We start from the raw sequence: 17,500 nt of genomic DNA, 5'->3' as shown, positions 1-17,500 counted from the left end.
TCCTGTGGTTCGATTAATCGACTGATCATTTCAGCTCTGTGAAATCTCGCGGATTCGCCTCCGGGCAACGTTAAAAGTTGTGAGTTGTTGTTTCTCCCGGTTAAAACTTCACAAACCGGCCGTTTTAACGTGTTTCCGGTTGAGAGCTGCGCCTGAAACGTTAATGAGACTAACGTGAAGAAACATGACATTAGCGGGTTAGCTACGAGACCCGGAGCCGGGCAGCTCCGTCGGGACATGGTGGTCCGCCTGGCCGGGCAGGGGACCCTCCGGAGCGGCCTTACCTGCAGAGAGCCTCCGCTGTTCGGCCGACACGGAGCTCTGGAAGAAGGCGAGAGCCAGCAGCCAGAGAAAGCGACAGGAAGACATGGCGGCGTTTACAAGACTCTGCTCGGACCGTTAACCGTCACTTTATTCCTCTTTTCCTGCTCTGTCTTCTTCACTCCATCAGATCCGCTCCGAAACTCCTAACCTCCTTCAACTCTCGCGATACTTCTTACTCCGAGTCTTCCCGTTCACAAAGATGTCAACACAAGTCAGACAAAAACGATCCCGCCCATTTATAGAGCATCAGCCAATGAGAAGCGCTACGGGATTGATTGACAGGGACGCCGGGCAATCCGCGCGCAGGAGCGGCTCCTCACGAGCCAATCAGAGGAGGACAGATGGAAACGAGGGGGCAGGTTTTTTTTTCGTGGCAGAAAGTTCGTGAAAAACGGAGAAAGTGAATCTTTGCCACGTGTGATACATTTGAAAGGGGGGGGGCATTAGGGAGGGAGATCAATGCAATCCAATCAATCGATTGAATGAGGGAACCGCCTTATGATGATGACGTAGGGCCTCAGGTAACTTTGGTCTGACAGTTAGAAGAACTTTTTACCACCAGTTAGAATCCGGACTCAAACATCTGACAGTGTGATTTAATCAGTCTGGTGCAGCGTGGTCCTGGTCCGGGTCCGGGTCCGGGTCCGGGTCAGGGACTGGGCTGGTCCAAAACCAGTTCACCTCAATCCTGAACCCAAACACGTGACAGAAATAACCTGACAGTAATTTGACAGTAAACACAGCAGGTGAGATTTCAGGCTCCAGTAAACGCCTCATTACTGATACTGAAACCACACACATGTTGCGTTCACGTGTTGATTGAGGTGTTGCAGAGACGTCACACTATTAAAAGAGGTTCGTTTGAAGAATTATATGAATGTACAGAAATGAATAAATTACAATAACAGTTATTACAGTAATTACAGTAATTCATATCGAGAGGAAACAACAGAAAAATAGAAAAACATATTTCTGTGACTGAAAATTCCTATTGAAGCAAACACATTTCCTATTAATATCCTGCAGGATTCTACTGTTGTCTTTTATTTTCCCACGATACAGACGATCATGACTTCCTGTAACTTACTTCTGTTTTATGGTGTTTGTTTTTCTTTTTGTTTCTTTCTGTGAAACACACTAATTTTCTTAAGAATATATATATATATATAAAATGTATTATTATTAATGTTATTATTATAACTATTATTATTAGTAATCGTAATAATAATATCACAGACCTCGTGAGCTGATTTATACGGTGGTCCTTTGTTAAGTTGTCATTTATTTTAATTGGAGTTTATAATATATGTAAAATAATACAGAAAAAAGTCAATCATTGTTTGTTTACGGATAAAATAATAAATCAATTCAATATATAAAGAAAAGTCTCTTCAATCACTTTTTAAATATAAATAAATTTCCCAAATCAACGTTTATTCATGTGCGCGTGTATCATGGAGTCAGGGCCCCGCCCCTCGCCTTGTTGCCGTAGTAACGGGACAACACCGCACCGACGGACATTGTTTATCTGCTGAGTTCGTGATGGACAGACCGAGGTTCTTCACTCCCGCCGAGGTGGCCGCTCACAACACCGCTGCCGACCTGTGGGTGTCATTTCTGGGTAAAGTGTGCGACCTGACCCCCCTGATGAGCCGGTACCAAGGTGAGCCAGGCACACACGTGACGTGACGTGAGCTCACCTGCTTCAGTTAACTGAGACGAAGATTGTTCACTTTAACTACACAGCTGTAGTTTGAAGCAGCTCCACCTGCAGCGGGAAAACTCTGACTGGACATTTGATTGACTTGATGCTGACTGTATGAAGAACATTATTTACTTAATTTACACTAAGAACAACTTCCATTCACACATCACTAATTATCACCACTGATAGAGGAGCAGTGACGTCACAGGAAAAGTAAAGCATTTCCTTCATTTTTTATTTTGATAGGAATTAAAAACAGGAATTCATTGATCCATCAATAAATTCTTCAGATTTAAAATTAGATGTACAACTTTCATGAAATAAACCATTTATAAATACATTTATTAATTAATGAATAAATCATAGAATATGAAAAACTATTTGAAAAGACATTTTAAAAATGAGAACACATTCCTGGATTCACTCTTCAATCTCCATTTCGTTTTTCCAGCTTCCTGTTAGCTGATCCATTAGCGTAGTTGTTTAGCTTCTCCTGTTAGCCTCTCATTCAGTGCTGGTTAAACCAGGCTAAACAATCCCAGTTAGCCATGGGATGTTTCAAGCTCTCTGATTGGTTGGAGAGCTAACCAGTCATATCGGGTTTCACCAGCACTGAAGGCCCAGAGTGTCACAGAGAGGCTAACAGGAGAAGCTAAAGGGCTAAACTAGCTAACAGGAAAAGCAGCTGGACACTGTCCTAAATTAATAAATGTTTTATAAAAGGTTTATTTAATGAGTTTTTGTGAATCCATTTTTAAATCTGAAGTATTTATCGATGGATTCATTCCCAATTTTAATGTCTATTAAAATATGAAATTAAGGAAATGCTTTGTCTCTTTTCCTGTGACGTCACAGCGGCTATAGATAACATATAGATATATACAGTATACAGATAGGGACTGGACAGGAGCTTGTGCTGTGAGCAGCTCTGTCAGAGGAACGTGGTCCAGGTGTGTCTGTGTCCCTGCAGGTGACGCTCTGCTGTTACCCATCATGGAGTGTGCAGGTAAGGACATCAGCTGCTGGTTCGACCCCGACACCGAAGACGTGAGTGATAAAAGAGACGATCAGCTGATCTCAGATCTGCTCAGATCCTTCACAGTCTGTCTGCCTTTCAAAGTAAAAGTCTGGACGCACTGTGACTCATCCAGTGGTTCTCAACCCGGGGGTCGGGTTGTACCTGTGTCTCTGTACCTGTCCTCCGTCCTCAGGTCCTGAAATATGTGGATCCACTGACTAACTGTGTGAGGTACTACACCCCCAGGGGGCGCTTCGTGCACGTCCCCCCCGCCGGCCCTCGCTCCGACTGGGCCAGTGACATCGGTCCTCCGTGGTGGAGGGATCGACGCTACGAGGTGGGGCTGCTGTCGGCTAAAACCAGGTGGATCCGAGTCATCAACACGCTGACCTCGCAGGAGCAGCGGCTGCAGGTGAACTGTTTACACCAGGTGCACTCTGGGTAACTGAGTGAGAATAAAGCGTTTTTCTTCTTGAATCTTCCTCTGACACTTTGATGAATCCAGAGTCGTGGTTTTGTCCTCAGGTGTGTTCGGAGGAGACTCTGGCTGAGATCCTCCAGCGTTACCTGCGCTACAACTCTCACGCCTGCAGCTACACCTGGAAACACGGCGGAGCGACTCTGGACATGAGCAGGACGCTCGGCGAGAACGACGTCCCCGACGACGACCACGAGCTCCAACAGCTGCGACTGGACCGAGACCTCTTCACCCCCGCCATCCTCCTCCACTTCAACGATGACCTCACCGAGGGATGACCTCTGACATCATCACCTGAGGGCGGGATCAGTGCGGGGATTAACCATATTATTATAACCAGTTCATTAAATGTTCACGAGAAATGTTTATGACTCGTTTATTTCATCTTTATTCTCAGTCACAGGTTTTAACATGAATCTGAAAGTTGTCTGATGTTTCCTGAACAGGCCAGAGCAGCTTCACGTCAACATGACGTCACCTGATCAGTGTTTCCTCTCTGTGTTTGGGCTCCAGCAGCTGCTCCACTGGACTGAGTCTAAATCTCTGTGAAGCCGAGAGCAGCTGCTGGATCAGCTGATGATTCTCTGCAGGGCTGATGTCACTTCCTCTGGAGAATCACAGGGTTTCTCTTCAGCCTGTGAGGTGAATGATGACCGACCGTTTCCTGTTAGCAGCTGCAGTGTCGACTGATCAGATCACTGATGTCAGAAAAAGACAAATATGGCACCAGAAGCTCGGACAAACATGAAGCATCAACATGAAGAACCAGAAGCTGCAGTTCCTCTAACGACCACTAGAGTCTGGCTCCAACAGTGAGTCAGTCCCCATAGACTCCCATGTTAAAATGTCCAACTTTACAGCAGAAATAAACATGTTTACAGCCTGGTACAGAAACAGCTTTGTTTCCTCCTTCATGTCACCTGTTTATATAACTCACCTGTTTATATAACTCACCCGTTTATATTTTATTAAGGACCAAAGTTATGGAGGGTTGAGGGCGTGGCCTCTTTGAGTGACAGGTCTGAGTCTCAGCTCCACACAGGCCCCTCCTCTTTGACCATATTTGGATTGGCTGGGATTTAGGGGCGGAGTCAGGCACTGCTAAGATGGCGACAGTGGAACAGCTCACTGCGAGTGGTGTCACAGAGGAGTCGTCCATCTTTATTTACAGTTAATGTTCCCAACCTGTGGGCAGGGGCCCCCTGGTGGGCCGTGAAGGTGTTTCAAGAGGGCCGACAAATCTTTGCAAAACATCACAATTTCGGTGAAAAGCTGTAATTATTTAAAATATATATGTACATATAAATAATGTTTTAAAAAGAAATGATCTTTACTCTCAGTCTGATTAAAAGGTCACGTCCTTGGTAAGAGCTGAACAGCTGGTTAACAGCAGGAAGAGTTGAAACAGAAGAGACGTGGTGATCATAAAGTAACTGCTGAGCCGTCAGTGGGTCATGAGTCATGAAGGTGGGAACAGCTGTCGACACTGCAGAGACGTGTCTTTACTCATGGACCGGACTTTTGGTTCAGAACCATGAATTCAACACAACAAACCCTCCATGTTGAGCTGCCAGGTGAAGCGTGTGGCGGAGGTGAAGGAGTCTGAGGATCAGGAAATTTAGACGACATAAAGAAAGATGTGTTCTCACAGAGTTTGATCCAAAGACTTTCACATGTTGGTTTGAGGAAGTGAAGACTGACGATCAGTTTCCCCTCCGGAAAACACTGAAGGAGAGAAGGAAGAATAAAAGAGAAGTTTTGGTGACTCATTGAAGACCTGAACATCTGTTGTGAAATGCTGAACTGGGTCCAGATGCTGGATTGAAGTGATGACTGGAGGTTTTCATAGCGCTGGTTGATCGATGAGCAGAGGGAAGAAGAAGAGGTGAACTACATCAAACCTTGTTCCTGGAGAAGTTTGTCAGAAAACGACTCTTCGGTTCAGAAACGACGCGTCTTTCTTCTTCTCTGGACTGTTTCTGCAGAGACTCACGTGAGGAAAACTTTCTCTCGTTTATCGTCAGTGTTTAAACGATGAGATGCTTCTTTGAATTAACTCAGTTTTTACAGATGTTTCATTGATTTGTAAAGAAATTCTAATCTGACAGAAACACGTTGGTTCATATACAGAAGCTCAGAGTTAATTATCTTTAAGTCTCATTAGGATGATCCTAATGAACGATTCATGTGGTAAACAGCATTTCATTTAATTAGTAATTAATTGATAATAATATAACTGACAGCATGTGGATGATGAATTTCCCAGTTGTGGGATTAATAAAGTTAATCTAATCTAATGTGTCACGGTGCAGAGAGCTCGTGTCAGTATTATAAACAGGTTCTTATGTGCTTGTTTAAGCACATGTAGTGAGGCTCGGTCCTGCAGGGTCCAGCTCTGTTTCAAGAGGACGTGACGGCTGTTTTCTGGGGGGCGTGGCTTCAGTTAAGATCCCTGACTGTAGTTCAGAGGCTGTTGACTCACTGTCTTCATCTTAAAGGGACAGAGACGTCTCCGTGATGTCGGACTACCCGTATGAGAGGGAACATGACGGCTCCTGGATCAAAGGTACCTGAGTTTAAAACATCTGGAACTACGAGGTCTGTCCGTGTGTCTGAAGTGATGACCTGTCTGTCTGTCTGTCTGTCTGTCTGTCTGCCTGCCTGTCTGTCTGTCCATCTACCTGTCTGTCTGTCTGTCTGCCCGTCTGTCTGTCTACCTGTCTGTCTGTCTGTCTGTCAGAACCTGTCTATTTCTCAGGTGTCTCCAGGTTCAGACGTTGGCTGTTTCCTGCTCTGACAGCTGTAGTCATCCTGGTTCTGATCTTTGCGCTGGGAGCTAGCAGTGAGTGCGCACACACACACACACACACACACACACACACACACACACACACACTGTCTAATATGCTGCTGTACAAATCCTACATATTCACTCCAAACTGAAGAGTTAAGACCAGAATCTGTTTCACCATATAATAATTCTTAAATGATGAAATGATTATAAAACGATAATAAAACGATAATAAAATGATTATACCATTTAAATGTATGAATGTAAAATTTGCAGGAAATACAAAAAAGGCGTGAAAGCCTGAAACCTGCTAACCTTGACTAGCTAGCTCTGTGCTAGTGACATGTAGCCATCAAAGCTAATTCACTGACTTTTACAATCAGTTTGCTGAAATTAAAATCATCGTTTTTATTCTTCCAGTATCTCAGTAACTGAGTTTACTGAACCGTGTGAAGGCAGCAGCTGGATCTGATTATAACCCTAACCCTTATAATAACGCTGCTAAAACTAGCTTAGCTTAGATGGTATTTAAACTGCTCAGATTCTATAACATAGATTATAGAATCTTGATTCTTATTCTAAATCCTAAGTAAACGTTTTCCAGCCGACAGCGTGAAGCTGTTTGACTCTGTAGTTACTGAGTTCTGTGTCTGAACAGACGTGAAGACGTCCAATCATCTGTCCTCTGTGGAGCAGAGCGTTTCCAACCTGAGCAGCGTCATCCAATCACTGAACGCCTCACTGCAGCACGCTCAAGGTAACACACACACACACACGCACGCACACGCATCACTGCAGCACGCTCAAGGTAACACACACACACACACGCACGCACACGCATCACTGCAGCACGCTCAAGGTAACACACACACACACACACACACACGCACACGCATCACTGCAGCACGCTCAAGCTAACACACACACACACACACGCACGCACGCACGCACGCTCAAGGTAACACACACGCACGCAAATACGCACGCACGCGCACACACACACCATTAGCCACTGTTGGCTGGAAACACACACTCTTGTCTTTTTGGAGAAACACATTTTTCCACTGCAGGTTTTTCAAAATAAAAGTAATCTAGCGCTCTAAATCTGGAGCTCTTAGTTTGAAGTTTCAGGGCTGATGTATGGAAGCCCATTGGTGCCTGTTCTCAGTACTCAGTTAACGAGGGGCTGGACTTGGACTGGAGTATCACACTGGTAACCATAGCAACATGCTAACATGCTAAATACTTCGGTGTCTTGTCGTCTGTTCCAGAAACAGCTAAAGAAGTTCATCGACTGCAGTTTGTCCTGGAGAACCACAAGGAGCAGCTGACCTCAGGTCTGTCTCACCGCTCATCAGTGGCAGCGGTAACACTGGTAACCACAGTAACGACAGGTACACCTCTGCTGGTTCCCGCTGAGAAAGAAAAGAGGGAGCGAGTGAACATGTCGAGGAAAGAAGGAATAAATGTTAAAATAAGAGGCAGAGGTCTGAAATTACTGAAACAGGTTCACGTTATATTACAACCGACAAACCTGGTTTTTACCTGGTGATTAAAATGATCATGATGATACTGACCTGGCTCCTTATTAAACATGTTATCCATGTTCGACCTACATCAGCAGGTGATATTATTACATCACACTTTATTATGTCAGTCTTTCCTTCCATGGCTGCATTTGGCAAAGGTGCGTTTGTTTAGCGTACCTGTTGTGAGCTGCTGCCGTTCTGGACCAACCTGCCTCCTTCCTTAATTTGTCTTAATTCCAACTTAAAAACAGGGAGAACATCACGTATTTGTTCTTAAACACACAAAGAACCTTGACTGACACGGTGAAGCAGAAGAAAATGAATGTCCCCCCCCTTATGCTGGACTCCTTTACGTTAATAAGTGAAACTGTGTTTGTCCTTTACGTTAACTGTACTGTTACTGTAACAGTATCTCTGATAATACATTTAATATAATCCATTTCTCTTTTCCTCTGAAACATCCAGATGTTCGTCTCACTTTCCTCCATCTCAGCACCAGCAGGAGCCACTGAGTCTCACTGTAAACCTCTAACTCTGTGTGTGTGTGTGTGTGTGTGTGTGTCTCTCTCAGTGTCAGAGGCGCTGAAGCAGCTGTCAGTCGTGGACTCTCTCAGCAAGAGCGTCGCTTCGCTCAAATGTTCCCTCGAACACATCATCAACAACAGTACGTCCACGCCCACCGAGCTGTATCATTAAAGTGCTGACAGACAGAGGCTCACACCTGTCTGTGCACCTGTCTGTGCACCTGTCTGTCTCTCAGGCTCAGCGGTGGACAAGTGTTGTCCTCTGGGTTGGAATCTGTTCGGCTCCAGCTGTTACTTCTTCAGCACGTTGTCTCTGTCCTGGAACGAGTCCAGAGACTGGTGTGAGAGACACAAAGCTCACCTGGTCATTCTCAACACTGACGAGGAGTGGGTAAGACAGCCTGTCTGTCTGTCTGTCTGTCTGGTACAGGTAGACTTAGAACAGGTAGACTGTGACCTGGTGAGGACCTGGTCTGTGGTGGATCTACTATCATAGAACACGGCGTCATCTACATAGAAACAAACACTTTATCGCTGCATTGGAAAGGAAACGGTCTGTCTGCCTGTCTGTCTGCCTGTCTGTCTGTCCAGGACTTTGTGACCCGTCATTCAGTTCCTGGTTTATTCTGGGTGGGTCTGAGTGACCAGAGGACAGGGAAGTGGGAGTGGGTGAACCAGACTCCGTACACCATGGAGCACAGGTGAAGATGTTTTGAACCTTTAGTTTGAACTAAATATTCAAAGCAAATGAAGTAAAACTGAGCTGCTCAGTTCTGCAGCGACGAGAGTTTATTATTTATTTCTCTGTTATTTAGAATCAGTTTAATCAGACCTGAGTGTGTGTGTGTGTGTGTGTGTGTGTGTGTGTGTGTGTGTGTGTGTCTGTGTGTGTGGTTGCTAGGCGTTGGGCGCCCGGGCAACCTGACAGCTGGACGGGTCACGGCCTCGACCACGGAGACGAGGACTGCGCTCACCTGCACCGGAGTGGACGCCTCAACGACCTGCACTGCTCCACCCAGCTGAGCTACATCTGCCAGAGACACAGCCAGCACACCTGAACACACCTGCAGCAACATCCTGGCTCCGCCCACTCACTGCTCACCTCAGATCAGTGCTTCAGTGGTGTGTTGAGCTGCTGTCGGAGGCTCAGACAACAATAATAAACATGAATAAACAACAATAATAAACAACAATAAAACATGACATCACTGGGAACTTTCTCTTGTTGAAATAAATGTTTTCCTGATGAGAAATAAAAGTGTCAGAGAGCTCACGTTCATTCAAGAGCAGAGAAACAGACAGGTGAAGCAAACCAGGCAGATGTTAGGGGCCCACAAGGGGAAAAGGGGGGCCCCCAGTGGCCCCTCATACTGGAACATTTTGCAATGACAACTATAAAAACCCCTTAAAGTTAATATACATATATAAACCATGAAGCCCCACACCTGACTGTCTTTGATCACATGACCTAAACATGAACGTGTTAGTTTTAAAACTCATCCTTTCACACATTTTCGTGTCTCAGAAACTCTGTTGGATCTGTTTTATTTTTGAAAACTCTGGGGTTGTGTTTTATTTTGAAGTTGTCCTTGCAGCCGTTTATTTTATGTTTACAGCCTGGTACAGAAACAGTTTTGGTCTCAAGCTGATTTCCTCCTTCATGACACCTGTTTATATAACTCACCTGTTTACATTTTATTAAGGACTACAGTTATGGAGGATTAAGGGCGTGGCCTCTTTGACTGGCAGGTCGGGGCCCTCACAGTTAGCAGCGTCACCGCAGCTAATTCAAGTCACTGAATGTAGCGGGTATCAGTGTTAGCTCTCACCATACCTGCCATGTTAGTCTAGCTTGTTAACTAGCTAATTAGCCAGAAAATTAATTAGCTTTGGGTTAGCATTTGAGCAAGACATCCAAAAAGCTAGCTGTGCTAGCGATGCTAATGTAGCACCTGCTCGCCACAGTTATTAAACCGCCATGAACCGAAGTCTCAGCTCCACCCATGCTCCTCCTTTTTGACCATATTTGGATTAGCTGGGAGTTAGGGGGCGGAGTCAGACACTGCCAAGATGGCGACGGTGGAGCAGCTCACTCTGCTTCAGAAACCTGTGAGTGACGTCACAGAGGCGACGGCCATCCTTATTTACAGTCTGTGGTTCACGCTGCTGCCAGTTGGACGTCCATCTTGACTTTCATTACACGTTCCTTCGCTTCTCTGTCACCTGCCGCTTCAACTTCCTTCAACTTCAGCTCAGACTAACGTTCAGTTCCTCCAGAGGATCAACATCTTCAGTCACTTCGTCTGTTTTCAACGCTTCACTTCACAGTGGAGAAGAAACTCCAGCCTTTTCTAGTTGTTGGTGTATTTTAGTCAGTGACATCAGAGCTTCACACACACACACACACACACACACACACAGCCACACACACACACACACACACACACAGTGTTTTCCAGTTCAAAGTGCGCTCTGTGGCCAATGACCCTGGGCTCAGTGTTTGAACAGTCAGACAGTTTGTCAGGTTTCATCAAGAAGAAGAAGAAGAAGGAGTGAGACACACCAGGTGAGGAGACATCGCCATGACGACTGAATACCACGACGAGACTGAAGACGACAGCAACTCATTCTGGAACAAAGGTACCTGTCTGTCTGTCTGTCTGTCTGTTCCTATTGGGAAACTGTGTCTTGTCACTGTATGACCATCTGTGTCTCTCTCTCTCTCTGTCTCTCTCTCTCTGTCTCTACCTCTGTCTCTACCTCTCTCTCTACCTGTCTCTCTCTCTCTCTCTCTCTGTCTCTACCTGTCTCTCTCTCTCTCTCTCTCTCTACCTGTCTGTCTGTCAGAGCCTCGACCTGTCTACTTCTCAGGTGTGTCCAGGTACAGACGTTGGCTGTTTCCTGCTCTGACGGCAACAATTATCCTGGTTCTGATCATAGCACTGGGAGCTAGCAGTGAGTGCACACACACACCTAGCTAGCTGCTAGCATGGCGGCGTGCAGGAAAGAGGTTCCACCCTCACAGACCCGAGTCTGTGTGTGACATGGTGTGTGTGTGTGTGTGTGTGTGTGTGTGTGTGTGTGTGTGTGTGTGTGTGTGTGTGTGTTCAGACACCAGGACGTCAAACCGACTGTGGTACGTGGAGAAAAGTGTTTCCAACCTGACCGAGAGCCTGAGCTCCGCCCAGCAGCTTGCTAAAGGTGACACACCTGTGTTGATGACGCTCCTCCTCGTCCTCAGAGCTTTACTCTGATTGGTCTGTAACCTGCTGTTCCTCTGTCCCAGACGCAGCTAAAGACGTGCAGCGGCTGAAGTTTGCAGTGGAGAGCAACAAGGACCAGCTGACCTCAGGTGAGACAGATCACCATGGTGATGAAGATGATGGTGATGATGGTGATGATGATGATGTGATGATGGTGATGGTGATGGTGATGATGGTGATGAAGATGATGGTGATGATGATGATGATGATGAGGTGATGATGATGATGGTGATGATGATGGTGATGATGATGATGGTGATGATGATGGTGATGATGGTGATGATGGTGATGAAGATGATGGTGATGATGGTGATGAAGATGATGATGATGATGGTGATGATGGTGATGATGATGATGTGATGATGGTGATGATGGTGATGATGGTGATGATGATGGTGATGATGGTGATGATTGATGATGGTGATGAAGATGATGTGTCTCTGACACTCTGTGTTCAGTGTCAGAAGCTCTGAAGCAGCTCTCAGCTCTGGACTCCATCAGCAGGACGGTCGCTAAGCTCAAATGTTCCCTCGAACGCCTCGTCAACAACGGTACGAACACCCTGAACGCACCACTGACCCTGAACTCAACGTGTCCTCTCTCTGTACTGGAGTCTAATTGTGATATTGGTCCTTATGAAGTCAGAGGTGCAAGAGGACACAGATGTCTCTCTGATGTAATTGTAGACCTGTCTTACAGACTGTCTGTCTGTCTCTCAGCTTCAGTGGTGGACGGCTGCTGTCCTCTGGGTTGGGAACTCTCTGGCACCACCTGTTATCTGTTCAGCAGGACACCTTTGGCCTGGCCGGACGCTAGAGACTGGTGCAACGGACACGAATCTCACCTGGTCATTCTCAACACTGATGAGGAGTGGGTGAGACAGCCTGTCTGCCTCCCTGTCTGCCTGCCCATCTCTCTGCCTGCCTGTCTCCCTGTCTGTCTCTCTGTCTGTGTCTCTCTGTCTCTCTGCCTGTCTGTCTGGTATAAAACAGTGTCTTCTTTGTAAAAACAATATTACTGTCTTGTAGAGAAGTTGTTTGTTGTGAGTGAACAGCAGAGCGACGTCTTTATGAACCTTTTGGGAACTTTGACTTCTGTCTGTCTGTCTGTCTGCCTGTCTGTCTGTCTGCCTGTCTGTCTGTCTGCCTGTCTGTCTGTCTGTCTGTATGTCTGTCTGCCTGCCTGTCTGTGTCTCTGGTGCAGGACTTTGTGACCCATCACGGCTCGGGCACCTTCTACTGGGTGGGTCTGACCGATGGCAGGACGGGGAAGTGGGAGTGGGTCAACCAGACGCCGTACGTCATGAACCGGAGGTGAGCGGCAACGAGGATTTATTTTGAAATTAGGTTAAATTTTTAAATATTTTTAATATATTTTATTAAATGTTACAACACTGACACTTTTCTGAATCTGTGGGACATTTGACAAAAGTATTTACAGAATCTTACAACAGGTAAAGGCCTGAGACAAACACACCTGTGTGCTTTGTGTTTACAGGCGGTGGAAACCTGGTCAGCCTGACAGCTGGACGGGTCACGGTCTCGGCCAGGGAGACGAGGACTGCGCTCACCTTCACAGCGACGGACGCCTCAACGACCTGCACTGCTCCACCAGGCTGCGCTACATCTGCCAGAGACGCAGCCAGCACACCTGAACACACCTGCAGCTCCACGTCCGCCGCAGGACTGTGGTCCTGGACCTGTCGTCTCTGGTCTCAGATCAGCATCAGCGTCAGCGCAGGAGTCTGTGATCACATCAATAATGTTGCACCTCAAAGTATCTGATGTGTGTGTGTGTGTGTGTCTATGTGTGTCTGTGTGTGTGTGTGTTTGTCATATCTGATTCCTTTGAGCTCGTGTCCAAAAACTATTAAAACACATCAGTGAGTCTCAGTGTCACGTTCCTTCATCACCATGAACACACACACACACACACACACACACACACACACACACACACACAGACCTGATTTCCGTCTTCAGTAGGAACCAATGAGCCGCAGACAGAGGAGGGAAATCAGAGAGAGACGGACTGACACGATCAGAAAAACATCAAATATCTCCCGCCTCCTGTTTGAAAAGATGATGTCATCAGCTGACTGATGCACAGACAGCAGTGAGACGATTCAACAGGATTTATTTGACTGTAAAACTTCCACAAAACAAAAGTGCAGAAGCTGCTGAACTCGGGAAAGAACAGCTGACACACAAACTACAAGGTTTTTAAAATACAAGACAAAGAATCAGAGACAACGTGAGAATTCACTGAGGCTTTGATCGACTTTCTGACAATAAAATATCATTTAGAGATTTTTTTCTTGTTCCAGCTTCAAACTGAACAAACAGCAGAAATGAAACCAGGGACGAGGTCAGTGCTTCACAAACACTGAGGTCCCAAACACCAACTTCTCTTCACCACCAGGAGTCAGCTGCAGAAAAACTAAATCCTTCAGCTCTTTAAGCTTTGGTCTAAAATAATCAGTCGTGAGGAGTGAGCCGATGAAAGACTCATTTCAACATTTAGGTCGGTACAACTCCCGGGAAACAAACACCTCAGACATGAACGCTGTGAACGCTGTGAACGCCGTGAACGCCGTGAACGCCACGTCCTCTGTGGCAGCAAATCTTCTGAACATCACAGTAACAAAAACAGCAGCAACTTTTGGATCCTGGTTGAGGAGCGTCGACGCTCGGAGACACGGACGAGAGAAGATGAAATACTGCATCAGGTTTCATCAGCTCTTCTTCCTTTTTATTTAAAGACCAAAAGTCATTTTAGAAGAAAGTGTCCAGCTTCATGTTACAGCCCAACAATTAGTGTCATTACTTCATATGTGCTAATGACATACAAATAATAACTTTATTCAGCTTCTTGTTACTAACATCAGAACAACAGTAAGTCCAGCCTGTAATTATTAAACACAGTGTAAATTATTAATACATTTCTCTTCTTCCATCATTGACACTATATCAACTAAATATATGTGCTGATGTTTAGACTCCATACTTCCACTGTGATTGGAGGGTTGTAATAGAAAGTGTTAACACCTGTCAACGACCATCTGCCAGAACAGCTGTCTGTCACTGTTTCTTTTTAAATGTAGTTCAGTTAAAAAACTACAACTCCCAAAACGAACACGCAGTAAAGTGCAGCAGCATGTGTCATAAATTAAAACACCATCAAATAATTAGAAATATTATAAATTAACAAGTATAAAAACTGTCAAAACTAAAAGTTACAGATAAACAACTTCAACTCCCATCAGGCATCTGTGTGTGTGTGTGTGTGTGTGTGTGTGTGTGTGTGTGTGTGTGTGTGTGTGTGTGTGTGTGTCAGTTAGGCAGGTGAAACGCTCGGCTCAGGATGAGTTCAGTTGTGGCTCCGCCCAGGTGACACGCCTCCAGGACACACACCAGCCTCTGATTGGTCAGCTGGGCTGCCATGCTGATGAGGTCAGCTGACAGAGAGAAAGGAGGGTGACCTTCATCTTCATCATCATCATCATCATCATCATCATCATCATCATCATCCCTCATGTGTAGGTGGACTGTCAGTGTTTGTCATTTCTACAGAGTGAGGACACTTCTGAGGGCTCTCACAACTATAGAAAGACAAACGTGTGTGTGTGTGTGTGTGTGTGTGTGTGTGTGTGTGTGTGTGTGTGTGTTTGCTGACCTGGTGAAGGTGGAGGTTTGTGTGAAGAGAAGGCTCCGTGTGATAAGATGGAGGTCCAGGTGTTGGCGTGAGGGAGGAGGGGAGGAGAGAGGGAGGAAGAGGAAGAATGAGGGAGGAAGATGGCGTGGACCGACACACCGTCTGACAGAGCTGAAGGGAAAAAACATCAAACTGACTTCAAACGCATCATGTGAAACACTGATCAATATGATCAATATGTACTATTGGATAATTATATACTGTATATAGCCAAGTTTATAAGCTGCATGTTTGTTACCAATCACTCTGTCTGAACGGCCTCTAACAGAGGACAATACATGGTGTATATATACAGGTGTGTGTGTGTGTGTGTGTGTGTGTGAGTCTGTGTGTGTGTGTGTGTGTGTGTGTGTGTGAGTGTGTGTGTGTGTGAGTCTGAAAGTGCATGTGTTGTGTGTGTGTGTGTGTGTGTGTGTGTGTGTGTGTGTGTGTGTGTGTGTGTGTGTGTGTGTGTGTGTGTACCTCTCAGTCTCAGTGTGTAGTAGTCCTCGATGGCGTAGTCAAACCCCTCATGTGTCACTCTTCCTCCCATTGCCACGGTGACAGCCTGCTCTTCCCTGTGGGTGTGGTCATAACGCATCGGTAGCGTCTCTACGGCGACGGGCGGGAAGGTTGGAGAGAGCGGAGCGGTGACGAAGGACGAGGTGTCGTCATCGTCGCTGTCGTCTTCATCAGCGTTTGTGTTTTCTAGGAACTCCATGGAGGCTTCAAACAGAATCTCTGGAGGGAGGGAGACGATTCATCTTCATCATCATCATCATCATCATCATCATCATCATCATCATCACCATCACCATCATCATCATCATCATCACTATTATTCATTTGTTTATTTTCTTTTTTGTCATCCTGTTGCCATAAACACTGGAACATTATTGGGCCATAAACATGTAAACACACTTACGCACCTGACTTGTTTTGTTCTGGTTGTAATGTCACCCACGGGTGTCTGAAGAGAGAGAAAACAATCTGTCATCTCCAGCTCCGACCGCACGACTTTCAGAAATGCTGTGCCACGCTTTATTCTGAAAACCCTGGGGTTGTGCTTTATTCTGAAAACCCTGGGGTTGTGTTTTATTCTGAAAACCCTGGGGTTGTGTTTTATTCTGAAAACCCTGGGGTTGTGTTTTATTCTGAAAACCCTGGGGTTGTGTTTTATTCTGAAAACCCTGGGGTTGTGTTTTATTCTGAAAACCCTGGGGTTGTGTTTTGGAAACAATGACATCACACCCATGGCGGAGTAGACAATCTACTTCCTGTTTACACTGGCTCGCACATGCTCAGTGCAGGTGACGGCTCAGGTGTGAGTGTTTTCAGGTGTTGGTCTGGACGGAGGTGGATTTCATATGAGGAAGTCGTGTGGACGCAGTCTTAAAGGAGCAGTCCAACATTTAGTCCCCTCCTCCCCACCTGCAGCAGCACGAGCTCTGATTGGTCAGAAGGTTTTCTTCTGGACTTTATTGTTTTAAGATCAAAGGTTTTAGAGATTCAACCAAACACCCTTATGGAGGGGGGGGGGCTCTAACCAGCTGTCCCATGACCTGTCCCATGACCTGTCCCATGACCTGTCCCATGACCTGTCCATGTCTGACAGGTCTCCTGCCGCTCACCTCTTCCTGGGAGAGTCAGGCTGCAGCAGCTGCTTCCTCTTCCTCCTGCTGAGACAAAGCCACAGTTACACTCAGACTGGACTCCTGTCCTGGAGTCGTGTGCTGGAGGACTCACCCTGCTCTGACGTCCACACGGCGAGGCGTCAGCTGACTGACAGCTGAGGACGGAGAGGTGGGAGACAAAGACAAGGAGGAGGGGGAGAGGGGAGGTCTGAGAGAACGAGGGGTGGAGGGGAGAAGGAGGAGAGAGGAGGAGGAGGAGGAAGGGGAGGAAGACAGGTCCAGGGAGGATTTAGAGAGACGAGGGGAGGAGGAGGAGGAGGAGGACGAGGAGGGGGAGAGAGAGGCAGCTCGATCAGTCCAAAACAAACAGCGATCCTCCTGAAGGAGACAAGAAGGACAGAGAGGACAGGTGAGGACAGGTGAGGACAGAGAGGACAGAGGTCAGTGAGGACAGAGAGGACAGAGAGGACAGAGGTCAGTGAGGACAGGTGAGGACAGGTGAGGACAGAGGTCAGTGAGGACAGAGAGGACAGGTGAGGAC

General features: G+C 46.3%; 5 protein-coding genes across 6 annotated transcripts in view; 3 read left to right on the top strand and 2 right to left on the bottom strand.

Moving 5' to 3' along the window:
* LOC111239991 (procollagen-lysine,2-oxoglutarate 5-dioxygenase 3-like) overlaps positions 1-481 on the bottom strand; it is a 14,314-nt gene extending 13,833 nt beyond the window's left edge. The window contains exon 1 of the mRNA XM_022769949.1: positions 285-481. Coding sequence (XP_022625670.1) covers positions 285-369 — 85 coding nt within the window. The 5' untranslated portion in view covers positions 370-481. The remainder of the gene's footprint in view (positions 1-284) is intronic.
* Positions 482-1,825: 1,344 nt separating this feature from the next.
* LOC111239992 (cytochrome b5 domain-containing protein 1) lies at positions 1,826-3,891 on the top strand. Its single transcript, XM_022769950.1, has 4 exons — positions 1,826-1,987; positions 3,000-3,076; positions 3,241-3,459; positions 3,573-3,891. Exons 1-4 carry the CDS (start codon positions 1,867-1,869, stop codon positions 3,801-3,803), a joined length of 648 nt encoding a protein of 215 aa, XP_022625671.1. The 5' UTR covers positions 1,826-1,866; the 3' UTR covers positions 3,804-3,891.
* Positions 3,892-5,303: 1,412 nt separating this feature from the next.
* LOC111239988 (asialoglycoprotein receptor 1-like) lies at positions 5,304-9,584 on the top strand. 2 transcript variants are annotated; one of them, XM_022769945.1, is made up of 9 exons: positions 5,304-5,518; positions 6,024-6,091; positions 6,284-6,367; positions 6,975-7,073; positions 7,588-7,653; positions 8,417-8,509; positions 8,606-8,760; positions 8,961-9,070; positions 9,271-9,584. In XM_022769945.1, the coding sequence occupies exons 2-9, from the start codon at positions 6,043-6,045 to the stop codon at positions 9,425-9,427; spliced, it is 813 nt and encodes a 270-aa protein (XP_022625666.1). In that variant the 5' UTR covers positions 5,304-5,518; positions 6,024-6,042; the 3' UTR covers positions 9,428-9,584. The 2 variants fall into 2 exon arrangements, with proteins under 2 accessions (XP_022625666.1, XP_022625665.1); XM_022769944.1 differs by having other exon boundaries at positions 5,305-5,518; positions 6,266-6,367.
* A 1,253-nt stretch (positions 9,585-10,837) lies between these two features.
* LOC111239987 (asialoglycoprotein receptor 1-like) lies at positions 10,838-13,518 on the top strand. The gene is given in 9 exon segments (XM_022769943.1): positions 10,838-11,009; positions 11,217-11,324; positions 11,481-11,570; positions 11,656-11,721; positions 12,091-12,183; positions 12,352-12,506; positions 12,836-12,945; positions 13,130-13,241; positions 13,243-13,518. Coding segments are annotated over 9 exon segments (966 nt in total). The 5' UTR covers positions 10,838-10,951; the 3' UTR covers positions 13,417-13,518.
* Positions 13,519-14,964: 1,446 nt separating this feature from the next.
* LOC111239985 (uncharacterized protein CXorf57-like) overlaps positions 14,965-17,500 on the bottom strand; it is a 7,259-nt gene continuing 4,723 nt past the window's right edge. Inside the window, exons 14-20 of the mRNA XM_022769940.1 lie at positions 17,328-17,337; positions 17,072-17,114; positions 16,957-17,001; positions 16,255-16,295; positions 15,809-16,066; positions 15,308-15,457; positions 14,965-15,089 (exon numbers count right to left, since the gene is read on the bottom strand). Of these exons, the coding sequence (XP_022625661.1) occupies positions 14,965-15,089; positions 15,308-15,457; positions 15,809-16,066; positions 16,255-16,295; positions 16,957-17,001; positions 17,072-17,114; positions 17,328-17,337 (672 nt within the window). The remainder of the gene's footprint in view (positions 15,090-15,307; positions 15,458-15,808; positions 16,067-16,254; positions 16,296-16,956; positions 17,002-17,071; positions 17,115-17,327; positions 17,338-17,500) is intronic.

This window comes from Seriola dumerili, unplaced genomic scaffold (assembly GCF_002260705.1).
Source record: "Seriola dumerili isolate Sdu_G_001 unplaced genomic scaffold, Sdu_1.0 BDQW01007657.1, whole genome shotgun sequence".
NCBI classification, from domain to species: domain Eukaryota; kingdom Metazoa; phylum Chordata; class Actinopteri; order Carangiformes; family Carangidae; genus Seriola; species Seriola dumerili.
This window is presented reverse-complemented; position numbering and strand designations above follow the sequence as displayed.

Coding starts and splice junctions, on each gene's coding strand:
- LOC111239992 (XM_022769950.1), top strand. CDS start 1,867: ATGGACAGACCGAGGTTCTTCACTCCCGCCGAGGTGGCCGCTCACAAC. Junction 1,988..2,999: donor CCTGATGAGCCGGTACCAAG/GTGAGCCAGGCA, acceptor GTGTCCCTGCAG/GTGACGCTCTGCTGTTACCC. Junction 3,077..3,240: donor TCGACCCCGACACCGAAGAC/GTGAGTGATAAA, acceptor CTCCGTCCTCAG/GTCCTGAAATATGTGGATCC.
- LOC111239988 (XM_022769944.1), top strand. CDS start 6,043: ATGTCGGACTACCCGTATGAGAGGGAACATGACGGCTCCTGGATCAAA. Junction 6,368..6,974: donor CTTTGCGCTGGGAGCTAGCA/GTGAGTGCGCAC, acceptor GTGTCTGAACAG/ACGTGAAGACGTCCAATCAT. Junction 9,071..9,270: donor CCGTACACCATGGAGCACAG/GTGAAGATGTTT, acceptor TGTGGTTGCTAG/GCGTTGGGCGCCCGGGCAAC.